This window comes from Capricornis sumatraensis, chromosome 6, assembly GCF_032405125.1.
Source record: "Capricornis sumatraensis isolate serow.1 chromosome 6, serow.2, whole genome shotgun sequence".
Lineage (NCBI taxonomy): Eukaryota > Metazoa > Chordata > Mammalia > Artiodactyla > Bovidae > Capricornis > Capricornis sumatraensis.
Window position 1 is genome coordinate 69786211 of NC_091074.1, and position 12956 is coordinate 69799166.

The following is a 12956-nucleotide window of genomic DNA, read 5'->3' on the forward strand; positions in this document are numbered from 1 at the left end:
TCCTTTTCTCTTCTAGGTCAGGTCTTGAAGAGGCCCCATAGCATGAATGAGCAGGGTGGGGTGGTTGGGATGGGGCGCTGGGGTTGGGATCCGAAGGACAGGAGACTCTGTGGAGACTGGATGGGAGGAACCCACTGCATGTGTGAGTGCTCGTGTGGCTGTGTGGGTGCATACTCATTTCAGATCTTTTAGGTGAGGACAGATACATTGTTGGGACACTAGGGGGCCTGTCTATGGACCATGGCTGGATTTACCTGAAATCTCTCACGGGCCCCACATGGCCTGATTGCCCTTTCTATCGCTTGCTGCCAGCCTTCGGACGTTGTATCCCTTGTTGCCAGCCTTAGCCCTTTATATGCTTAAGAGCCTCTTTACCTCCAAAGGTTCTGACTTTGCTGCTGGAATCCAACAGTGCAAAAGACCTAGCCTGCCTGATTGCTGGGTACTACAGGCTGTTTGTCGACCCAGTGACCTCCATTTTCCTCTGGCCTGGAAACAAACAGCAGGTGCACCGAGTGTCTGCTGAAGAAGGTGAGATGCTGAGGCTTGGACCCAGTAAGGACAGGCCCACTTCACTGCCTTGTAGGTCAAGGCAGCCTAAAAGGGGATGGTGCATGGAGTGGAGCTGAGGCTTCCACTCAAGGGGATGAGAGCTGTTTCTCCATTCATTTCTTGGTAAACAGCTGATCTTTCCAAAATCCTAAATAGAGAGGATTTCTTTGTACTTGAGAGTCCCATAAAGCCAAGGAAGGCTGTGGAAGGTGTCTGATTCCCTGTGAATGTGAACGTGAACGTGAAGTTGCTCAGTCCTGTCTGACTCTTTGCGACCCCATGGACTGTAGCTTACCAGGCTCCTCTGTTCATGGGATTTTCCAGGCAATAGTACTGGAGTGGATTGCCATTTCCTTCTCCAAGGAAGGAAACGTTGATTCCCTGTAGTATTACCTAAAATCATCTCCAAGATCCACAGTATTTTATCTTTGACAGTAAAACAAGATGTCACTTATTTGTTTAGAAAGAATAGCTGACCTAGCTTCTCATCTCATGCCTCTTTTGCTTCTCTTGAATTATAATAAAAATTCTCTGCCTTACATGTTTATACGAACAGGGTACGTGGAGATAGAAGATACAAATCATATGACAAAAGGAATGAAGTAGGGGAGGCCAGATTAGGTGGACATTTTCCCAGTTTCCTCCAGGCGTTTGCTTCCGCACTATTGACGCAGCATTCTTCCCAGTGGTTTGCTGATAAATGTTTAACAACTGTCTCTGCAGGGGAAGAAACAGAATGAAACAGAACCCTGATTTGAAGCAATTGCCTAAACATTGGCAATGGCAGAAACATTCCCACCGTGTCAGCGATACTTTCTAAACAAATAAGTGACATCTTGTCTTACTGTCAAAGATAAAATTTCAAGCCCCTGACATGCTGTCACTGAACGTGGAGGTGGGGAGAGGCGCCCAGTAGCGCACCATTGTATGGCATTTCCTCCATGTGGATAAGACAGGCATAAGTAATCTCAGAGACTGGCTGATAGGAAACTAAGAATTCCGAAATGAAGAGTTTCCTGCATTTGTTCCCTTTAACACAGCTTATTAACAGGGAATGATGCCTCTGAGACGGCACCCCACGGAGCCATGCTGTTGTGGAGGCCTGGTGGGGTGGTCACAGGAGCCCTACTTCAACCTGTTTGTAATAGGTTATGACGAACATGGTAAAGTTACCCAGGCGAAGAGGGGAGGAGTGATCCTTTGAAGCAGAGGGACACAATGGAGGCGTGAAGGCTGAAAAGCTCTCTGTAGTAGCCAGAGCATGGGGAAGGCTGCAGTGAGCGACCAGGCTGCTGAGGAAGTGGGGGGGCTGCACTGGGAGGGGGTGACCAGGCTGCTCAGGGTCACCCTGTGAGAGCCCCCAACCTCAGTAGGAGAGCTTAGGTTCTTCCCTGTAGGCAAGAGGAACCATCAGAGGTTTAAATACAATGTGATGGGATCAGAGAGAAGTGGGTTTGTTTGTTTGTTTGGGTGTTTGTTTGTTTGTTTTTGGCTGTGGTGTGTGGCATGCAGTATCTTAGTTCCCTGACCAAGGGTGCCTCCTGCAGTGCAAGCGTGGAGCGCTAACCACTGGACCACCAGGGAAGTCCCCAGAGAGAAGCTGAAAACAGATTGCACCTGGAGGTTTATGGTGCATGAGCAATTTGAGACCTGGCTCAATGCTCCCCAACCCTCTCACCATGAATCCTTCCAAGTACCAGCAGTGGGTCACTTTACACTTTTCTATAAGCCCTGTAGCACCAGTGGGTCGCTAGGCCAGGCTTCAGAATGATGCCAGCCTAGCAGCCTCAGGACCCCCATAAAGTTGGTAAAAATACAGATTCTCAGGCTCCATTCCCTAGCTATTAGACTCAATACATCAGGGTGAGGTCCAAGGATATGTTGTTGTTGTTGTTTTAATATGATTCCCTGTCTGATTTTGATACCCAGTCAGGACAGAGCTGAGATTTTTAGGAGGGGAATAGCAAACCACCTAAATACCCAGCTGTTTCCATAAACAGATAGATCTCCTTGGAGGTGGCTCAGATAGATGTGGGGAAGGAGACTTGACACTTGTGTGGAGAAAGTATAAATTTGGAGTCCTGTGTCAGTCAGCGTAGCATGGTCCAGGCCTATCACCCTGCTGGACCTCTGTTCTCTCATCTGAAAAATAAGAGGGCAGGCACGGTGGAGGCGGGTGGATACGCCAGCATCTGCCAGTCCCCTAACCCTGTCGCCTAACTCTTGTGTCAGGCTACGAGTCCAGGGCCTGCAGTGACTCCGAGGAGTCATCCGAAGTGGACTGCGTGCCGGAGCCCCTCTCTGACAGATGCCTGCCAAAGCTGGGCCCCTGCAGACCACTTACAGAAGAAGAGCAGCCTCCTGGGGACAGCTCCACGCCAGCAGAGGCTGGGAAAGGCCCAAGCACTTGTGGGGCCAGCAGCACAACAGACAGTGCCGAATCCGAGGCATCCGACTCGGCCAACACCGAGAGCCGAGGCTGCAGGACCAGCGGCTCCAGTGAGTCCATGGACGCCCTGGAGGAGGATGACCTGGATGCCTGCTCCTCCAGCAGGTCCAGCTTCTTCCACCTGGGCTTGCCTGGCTTCCCGAAGAGTCTTGATTCAGACAGCCAGGAGGAGAGAAGCAGGGTTGAAACCAGTGGCTTCCTCTGTCTCCTGGACCTGGCCCAGAGAGCCAACGCTCGGAGCCAGAAGACAGAGTTTTCTGAGGGTCCAGCTCCTGAGGCCTTCAGCTGGGGGCCGGAGCTGAACGCACTCAGGCTGGACCCCAGGCTATACGAGGGCAGCCGGATAGACTACTACAGCCTGTGTGCCAGCGTCTCCCCCGCCAGCCACCTGAGCGACAGCTCTGATAGCACAGCTACCCGGCAGGGTGGGGGCATGGCAGCCCTGGGCCAGCGGGGAGGGTCTGAGGCCCCATCCAGCTCCGTGCTGCAAACCCTGACCCCAGGCCTGCCACTGGCCTTGGAGGATGGCAGTTCCGACGAGGAATACTATGACGCAGCTGACAAGCTCACACCCCCAGATGCCCTCTCAGGTGAGCCCTCCCTGGCAGGTCTGTGGATTGTGCAGGCAGCTCCTCAGTCCCCAGGGAGGGCAGTGTGCAAGCCTGAGGGGAAAACATTTGGGTAAAGCATGGGTGTTCATTCTCTTTTGAGGTGGGCTCCCTGGGCTCAGTGGACCACGTTGTGGGCATCCCAACTTCAAGTAAGGGCAACAGGGGAGGTTCAGAGAACTGTGGACAGGCAGAGATGGGTGGCATTAATTCTACAGTGGGAATCAGGGAAGGCTTCCCAAAAGAGGCATCAAATGGACCAGGCCTTGTGAGATGGACAAAATTCACAGAGAAAGAAAAGGTTTGATATGAGCGCCCAGCAGAGGGAAGCAGCTGTGCTGTTGTTGACCTGGAAGCTTTAAATGAGGCCTTAAAACAAAAAGAACCTAACTGGCAGGCCATTGGTGGTCCTTAAGGGACACATAGTTGGGAAGATCAGATTCCTCATTCTTTCCTCCACAAAGAGTGTGGGGTGTCTTTCCTCATAGAATGACTTCCTAAGCTGACCTGAGGTCCTTGCAGAATATTTACATACACACACACACACACACACACACACACACACACACACACACTCACACACACACTCACACTCACACACACACTCACACACACACTCACACATACATTCTCTCTCCCTCTCTCTCACTTGTTACTCTGAAAAAATTGGAAAATGGCACCCAGACATTAAGAGTGACCTACTAGGAGCAGGGGAAGCTGTGAGCCCTCTTCTGTGTCCCAGTCCTTTCCTGTTGCTCCCTGTCTCTAGTGGGTTCCCACTGCTCGTGGGAGAAAGGCCAGGCAGCACCTGTGAGCGTTCTCGAGGCCCTCTGTGACCTCGAGAGGTGTGTCTCTCTCCTTCCCCCTGAGCCCTCTCCCTGCACTCCTGCCACACAGACCTCCTTGCCAATTTTAAAAGTGCCCAGTTCTTTCCTGCCTCCAGCCTTTGCACATGCCGCTCTGTCCACCTGAAACACTCCTTGCCCTCATCTTTGGCTGCTGCTGGCCTTCTATCTCTCAGGCCCCACCTGGAAATTCACTTCCTTTGGGGATATTAACCAGATTGCCAGGACGAAGTCTCCCCACCCCCATCACACACCCTGGGTGCTTCCTGCCTGTAGCTGCATACTTATTTGTGTGATTTTTTGTATGGATATTTCTCTCCTTCACTAAAGCGAAAGCTTCTGTGACGTGGGAATGGTGTGTTTGACACTCACCTCTGTGTCCTACCACAGAGTTCCTGGCAGTTGCTGCTAGACGGATGAATGAGTGCCCTCTCCACCACCTACCTCGGTTTCATGAACTGATCAGTAGAAACCCACGGCCGGGTTGTGCACCGCTCCCCAGAGAACACAGTCAGCTGCCATCCATGCCTCCAGTCTTGTCCCGCTAGGCCAGCCATTGTGCTGGAGACATGATGGGGTGAGACAGACCATCAGTCAAGGCCTTCCTTTGTGGGAGTCCAGTTAGGGAGATAAGGTCCACATTGAACACTTCGTCTTTCATGGAGAGCCAGTGAGGTGCTGGGGAGGCAGCCCCGACCTGGGACTCATGGGCCCGGGGTCTGCTTGGGCCGCTGACTCGCTGTGAGAGCCTCTCCCTTTTTTAAGCTTCAGAAACACCTTTGGCCAGTGGCTGAGGGGGCCTAGAGCAGAGCAGTAACTTCAAAAGGTATCTGGGCATCAAAATCACCCAAGAGGCCTGAGTCAAATACCATAAATTCCTAGACCCAGCCTCACAGATTCTGCTTTAGGAGGTGTGAGGAGCAGCATAGGATTTGATGAGGCTTTTAATAAGGTTCAGCCAGGTTGGAAAAAACCGGTCCAAATATAAGAACCCTCTGATTCTCAGGCACTAGCCTGTGATCCTAATTCCTTCTGGCTGATTCCCAGGACTTCATAGAAGTGTTTCTCCTTTCAGAAAGATCCATCTTGGTATGCACAAGATCCCTCATGCCCGCAACTGAGAGTCACAGTCACTTTTTGTCAAAAGAAATCTCCTTCAGAACGCTCACCTGTGGTGATGATCGTAACAATAATGGCACAGGCTTCCTTTAGTGATCACCCACTAGGCACAGGCTTGTGCTAGGAGCCTGATATGTACTAAGTCATGTATCCAGCATGGCAGTATTGATGGACACCACTGGTACTGCCTGACTTGGTTAAAGTGAGATAGTGTTGGAAGGATGCCAGATAGCTTAGAGAATTGCCAGCAGAGGTGAAGCCCTGGTTCTGACATAGGCAGAGAGACCAGACCAGGAGGCTAGGCAGCAGGATTCCTCATTGTACTGTTAGGATTCCATGGCTGCAAAGAATGGGTTGTACTGGTTTTTTTTTTTTTTTTCTTTTTTTCTATCAGTGTGTTTGAGTTTGAAATTTTAGGAAATTTTGTGACTGACTTTCTAGCTCATACCTCTGACCACTTGGCTGATACAAATATGGCTCCTTCATTAATAATTTCAGCAGCCTATAATTGTTGGAGGGATGTCATCCCCTGAAAGGAAGTTGACCAAAAGACAAGGCAATGGATGTTGGGCAACCTGGAATCAAAAAACATCTACCACAGTGCTCATCCCCTTCTTTCAGAAGAGGAAACTGAGGAACTCAAGGTTTAACATGCCCCAGGTTACACGGCCCAGCCAGGATTCAAACCTAGGCCATCCTGCGTCCTGAGCCTGAGATCTACACATCTCTTTGTTATTCTGCTTTTCATCTTCTTTTTCCTTTCTTGATTCTCAGGGCTCAGAGTTGCTTCTGCTGTAGAAACCAGTGCCACAGGATCACAGAATGAGGCCAGCCCCTGCAGCCCTGAGGTCAGCCTGAATCCTGGGCCAGATGGGAGAGAGCCAAGCAGAAGGGGAGGGGTGAAGAAGTATGCCAAGACCCTGAGGAAAAGAAGGTCTTTCCTGCAGACCGACCACACCTGTCAGGTCTCGTTTCCCCTGGTGCCGTCAGCTTCCCTGGAGAGTGTGGACGACGTGTGCTACTATGACCGGGAGCCCTACCTGGCCCTCGGTGCGCCCTCCCCAACCGTGTCCTCGCTGCAAGACATACAGGGTGAGCCTGGTGTCTTGGAGACCAAGGCCCTGGGGCTGCTGACTCCCCTGAGGGAGACCAAGAGCAAAAACCCAGCCTCCCGGGCCATGGAGATGGAGCCAGAAACCATGGAAACCAAATCTGTCATCGACTCTCGAGTGTCATCTATTTCTGCCATTCGCCTCCGGATTGACCCTAACCATAAAGAGAATTCTGGGATTGCCCCTCTGACCTCCAGTGTTGCCAGTTCCCCAGCAAACACCCCTCACGGTCTCAACCCAGGCTCATCTGGCCCAGATACCACTCAGGCAGGGCCTCCCCAGACCTTTTCTCCATTTCAAGACTTGAATGGCAGTGCCCCCCGAGAACTCACCCTGGAGCTTGGGAACAGCACCTCGTCCCTCTCCAGTGCTGATGTGAACCCAGACAGAGTCTGCCTGACCGTCAGCCCAGGGCCACATACTATTGCTCAAGGAGACACACTGGAGCTGGGAGGAGTTCAGGTGGAAACAGGATTGGGATCTCTGTTTATAAATCCTATGCCAGAAACTGCCCCCCAGGACACAGAGCCTTTGTTGTCTTCTCGAGACGGACCTAAAAGTGATGACTGTGGAATAAATTCAGAAGAGACGATGGCTTCTTTCCCTGCAAAGGAGGAGCAACAAGGACAACTATCTCTGGAACATGGTAGAGAAGTTACAAACAAAAATGACACCAGCTTATTTCATGATGAGTCTGGGAAGGATCCAGGTGACACCAAGGTTGATGGGTTGGCTGTTCTTCCACAGACTACTGGTGCCAGTGCTCCAGCTGGTGGCATGGTAGCCTCCCTCTTCTTGGAGACTCCTGTTACAGGGACTGAGCAGACCCCATTAAGTTCCCCTACAGAACCCCAAGGACAAAGCAGAGAGATCCCGGGTCAAGACTGCCAGGCCCAAGAACAAAAACTATTGGTAGAGTTGGATTTTAGTTCAGATTTCTTGCTTAGGGACCAGACTATTTCATCAGCCTTCTCTCTAGAGGAAGGCAAGGCAGAGCCACCTAATCATGTGACAGGGGAAGACACCACCCCTGGGGACATTCCCCAGCATGTCTCTTTGAATCCAGGGCCTTCTCTGCCGGAGCCACTACCGTGTCCCCAAGAGGAGCCCCACTTAGAAGGTTCAAACCGTTTTTCGGTGCCAGAAAGCAAAGGCAAAAGGCCTAGCATCTGCCGTCCTGCTGAGAAGTCTTTTCTGTGCTTTACCCCAGAGAGCTATCCTAAAGGTTCTGACAGTTTCAGGACAGCCCCATCTTTGGGGTTTGCAGGTGTGAATGAGACAGTGGCCCCCAGGATGGGCATGGAGCAGTGCAGCTGCCAGTTCTCCTATGCCACGTGCTTCCCTGGCCTGCAGCCAGAGACAGAGGAGGAAGACAGAGACTTGGAAGCGTGTCCTGCAGCCCCCCTCACCTCACCGCCCTCTGCAGGAAGCCGGCTGGCCCTGCCGTGGAGGCCTGCCCGGGCCCACAGCTGCAGCGCTGAGCTCCCGTCGAGGAACAGCCACATCTGGCCAGAGTACTGCTCCAGGGCTCTAAGACAGCTGAAAGCTGCCCCCGCCAGCATCCCTGAGGGCTTCATCCAACTCATGGAGAGCTTGCTGGAATTACAGGACATTTTGGAAGCTTCCTGGGGGAATGGGAATAAACACCCCCCCGAGAAGTGCACCTGGCACTTTTCTGAAAGCCGGAGCCGCCTCTGCATGGGCTCCCAAAAGCTCCTGTCGAGCTGTCAGCACGTGATCAGAGTGGACCAGACCCCGGAGGAGATGCAGAGTGCTGTGCGGGATACCTTCCAGCACCTGGTCCAGCTGGCCAGCCTGTGCTTCCAGCTCACAGACTGCAGCCGCTGCTCCACCCGCCACAGGGAGGCAGCGGGGAACCTGAGGGATGTGGTGTACACCTACCATCAGTTTGTGGAGGCCGCTAAGCTGACCTGTGAGAGAGGCTACCATGACCTGAGTGTGAAACTCTTGGCCCGTCAGTGCACAGCCCTCACGGCCTCCGTGTTCTGTTTGACCCAGAAGTTCCGGGCCTCCACTGCCCTGTGAGCAGGCCAGTCGCCCCGGCCCCCTGCTCTGCCCTGGACACTTTGCTGAGCGGTGTCTACCATTCTTCTACCCACCCCTCTCAAATGTTTACTATTTAAAGTATTCAAATAAACTACTACTTAATCTTTGCCTGAATTCTACAAAGTGATGACAAGTTTGGGTCAAAACCATTCACTCTTTTTTGTTCAACAAACATTCACTGGATACCTCCTCTAGTCAGGGCGTGTACTAGGATCTTATTCATAAAGATGAGTAAGACAAGTCCCTGCCCCTGGCCAGGATGCTCACAGCTCCTCTGGGTGGGTACAGATAAGCAGATTGCCTTCAGTGATGTGTGTACCCTAGGAGGAGCATACTCTGCGAGTGTGGAAGCAAGAAGTCACATTCTGTCCCAAGTAGGCAGGGATAGGGGAGGAAGGTGGAGTTGCTTAAAAATCGTTTTAACCTCTCCCAGCACACTGATTTGGCAGTAACCTCTGAAAATAGGAGTGAATACCTGTGATATCTGATAGATTCTACCTTCACAAGTTAGGGTTTGCAGCACCTCTACCCGGAGGCCTGGTATTCTTGGTGGCCTCACTGCAATGAGCATAGGTTGCCACTAGGTGGAAGTAAGCACCTTGGTTACATAGCCCCCGCAGCCAGGAGTGCTCTGTGCTTTACCTGAAATTGACTGTACCCTCTATCCGATTTAGGGCTTCCCAGCCTGGTGGGAGGCCGTCTATGGGGTCGCGCGGAGTCGGACACGACTGAAGCGACTTAGCAGCAGCAGCAGCAGCAGACAGCTCAGTTGGTAAAGAATCAGCCTGCAATGCCTGGATCAGGAAGATCTGCTGGAAAAGGGACAGGCTATCCACTCCAGTATTCTTGGGCTTCCCTTGTGGCGCAGCTGGTAAAGAATCTGCCTGCAATGCAGGAGACCTGGATTTGATCCCTGGGTTGGGAAGATCCCCTGGGGAAGGAAAAAGCTATCTACTCCATTATGGCCTGGAGAATTCCATGGACTGTATGGCCCATAGGGTTGCAAAGAGTCAGACACGACTGAGTGACTTTCACTTCACTTAGGTCACTTCTATCCATTTTAAATAGCTAAAAAGGCAAATATTAAAATCCTGAACTAGATTTGCCTTTTAAAGACTAATATTAGAGCAAAATAAATATATCCAGTACCTTTCTCACTAATTCCAGTTGAGCCAGTTAATCCCTATTAATCTTGGTGGGACTTTGATTGGATATGGCTACCTAACTTGTCTGTGCTTTGGTTTTCTATTCTGAATATTGGAGATATTAACAGTGCCTGCTTTGCATGGTAGAAACTAGTAAATGGTCAATAAAAGTTAGTAATCATCCCCAAAGTTTATGGTTGCTTCTCCCCATCTGAAATCCTTTCCTGCATTTTGTTTCCAGGAAAACTGATTTCTAGATACCCTTGGGATGCCTTTCCCCCCGACTTCTCTGTCCAGGCCAAAGATAATTTAGACACTGACTTTGGGCTATCAAAGTTTATTCAAACCCCTGTGGGGCTCCTGATTATTTGCGAGCTAAGTGCGTCCTCTCCTTTGAGGCTCCCTAATTCCTCTCCTTCACCCAGCAAAAGCAGAGCGAAGGTGGGGGTGTTAAGTGACATACCCAAGCTCTTGCCGATCAGAAGGAAAGCAGTATTTGGGGAGAAGAGAGGAGATCTTCCCATCACCTGTTATCAGTTACTTGTTAACTAGTAACCAGTTAATCAGTACTTGTGCCAGGACAAGGTTTTTTTTCTTAGAGGGCTGTTTCTTTTCACAGAATACTTTGAACAAAATTTAAATAAGGCTCTTGAGAACAGATTTGAAGTGGTTTCATGATCATGAAAGGTAGGAACAACAGGACACTGAAATAATAAAAATTGTTATGATGTTAAACAGGACTTGAATACTTTAACAAGGAGACATCTATGAAGAGCTACATGACTAATTTATATGAACACAATCCATGTATTCACAAGCTTAGGGAAGGAGCTCAGGACTTCAATACAATCAGGTCTTGAATCCTGGTGATCAGGGAAGGCTTCCTGTAGGAAGCAGCATTAATTAGAACCAGTATGTCAAGAAGTATTTGTTCAGTAGATACTGTGTGTCAGGTCCTGGGTTTAGCAGATAGGAAGGTAAGTTATTCTCAGGAAAGGTGAAAAATCACTCATTTGTTTATCCTGTTGACAAATATTTACTGTGCAGTGCCACTGGGAATATAATCATTTACATGATAGATGTTATCAGGGAAGACAGAAAAAAAGACTTCTGAGAGGTGAAGGTGAAATAAAGAAAATGAAGAGTGTCAAGATGGGGCTGGGATGAGCCTATCTTCCCTAGTGGGGATCAGTAAAGGCCTCTCTGAGGAGGGAAGGTTTAAGCTGAAACCAAAAGTGTAAGAAGGAGCCAGGCATTTAAAAAGTGAGAGAAAAGGGAACAGTACTTGCAAAGTACTGTTCAAATCATTGAAACGTTTGGTGTGTTTTAATCATTTCAAGAAGATGGGTGTGATTGGAACACAGCAAGCTGGAAGAAGAGTGAAAGATAAAGTTGGAGGGGTATCCAGGAACCAAACTGTGCAAGGTCTTAGGAAGATTAGATTTTACCTTCAAGTACAAAGGGAAACCACTGAGAGGGAGTAAGGGACACCCATAATCATCTGGTAAATGGATGGGGGTGGAGCAGGGTGGGCAATGACACCAGCTAGGTGCTCTTTTCTGTAGGAAAGTGGTCACCAGCTCACAGGAAAGGTGTTCGGTACAGCTGAGTGCAAGGTGCATGGGTTGGTAGGTGTGGTGGGAGCCACTGAAGACCATTTTAGCCAATTTTCAAGTGCTGCTGAGTACAAAGCCAAGGCCAACTTCTGAGCAAAGAAGAGACTTTAGAGCTGGGTTTCAGAAAAAAGCCTTCTGGGGGAGGAAATCATGTTTGGTTTCAGTATTTTACAAGTTGTTCCACTGGCAGATAAAAGATGGATTAAGGCATGGACTGGGAGTGGGAGGTGCTGGAGAAGTTGTGGAAAGAAAAGAGAAAAACTGTGGGGCCAAGAACAAATCCAACAAAGCTGTGGTTTCTTGGATAGTAGATATTTCAGGCTCATTCAGGGCAGGGTCTCTCAAAAGGATGAGACATCTAAGGCTGAAGGAATAAGAGTGGCTGATAGTTTTTATCAGGCCAACGCTTGGACAAGACATTTTCGGTCTTCGAGAGTCATTTTCCCCGTGGATTTGTGAGATGAGATGAAGGAGGGAGAGTGGCCAGAGGCTAGATTCATTTGTGATTTGCCCAAGCCAGGATATCTGTTATCCTGGATGACCAGATTGTGGTGAGGGGAACTGTGTCATCCCGAGGGCTCTGCTGGTTATGGGGGAGCGAAGAGAGCCCAAGGGAAGGCAAGGTCCCTCCCCAGAATGCCAGATGAGGGGAGGTTCACGTCTGGTTTCAGTCCAGTTTCGTCGTGTTCAGACCTTAACAGCCATCAAAGCGCCTGGTCATCTGCAGCAGCGCTAGGCGGTCGGCAAGCTGTTGGGATTGTATCCCCAGCGAACAGGCAAGGAAATCGAGGCTCAGCGAGGCGCAGGAACCTTGTAGCAGGACGCAGCTCCTTACTACCACCGAGCGCTTGGTAGCCTAAGCCCAAGCCTTCGCCGCACCCCGAGTAGCATTCTGGGAGCTGAAAACAACAGCTCCCAGAATGCTACTCGGAGAGGGAACCGGAAGTGGGGTTGGAGGCGGGACTTGGTGAGTGCCGCTTCCGCCGCGGGAGGAGACTGGTTCAGGTACGTGGGATATTTGTTGTCGGGAGGGATCGGGATGAGGGTCCCGCCTCCGATTGCCGCCTCGTTTGACCGTGTGGCAGAAGCCTGGGAAGCAGGCGTTCGCCCTGCACTTGTGTGGCCCCAGACTCTTGATGCTGTTCCTTTCCCGTCGCTTTCGCAGCCTATGGGCCATACGGGACCTCTGTCGGGGTACTCTGGAGCTTGGGGTCAGGGTGTTCTAATGCTGAAGATGCCGGAGGAGGAGCCGGCTTTGGTAGCTAAAACCTAGAATGAAAAGCTAAGAGAAGAGTACAGAGGCTGGTGCATTACTTAGCGCCCAGAGATATATTCATCAGGTGAAATATGGGTTTGAAAAATTCTGAGGCCTCCGTCAACTCAGAGATGGGGTGGAGTGGAGGATTTATGAATTCAGCAATTCTTTATTGAGCGTCTGTTACG

The 12956-nt window shown here is 50.5% G+C and overlaps 1 protein-coding gene across 1 annotated transcript in view; it reads left to right on the top strand.

The window, feature by feature from the left end:
* Positions 1 to 8731, top strand: part of FRMPD1 (FERM and PDZ domain containing 1) — a 45585-nt gene extending 36854 nt beyond the window's left edge. The window contains exons 13-15 of the mRNA XM_068974600.1: positions 384 to 531; positions 2785 to 3591; positions 6348 to 8731. Coding sequence (XP_068830701.1) covers positions 384 to 531; positions 2785 to 3591; positions 6348 to 8731 — 3339 coding nt within the window. The remainder of the gene's footprint in view (positions 1 to 383; positions 532 to 2784; positions 3592 to 6347) is intronic.
* The last annotated feature ends 4225 nt before the right edge of the window (positions 8732 to 12956 follow it).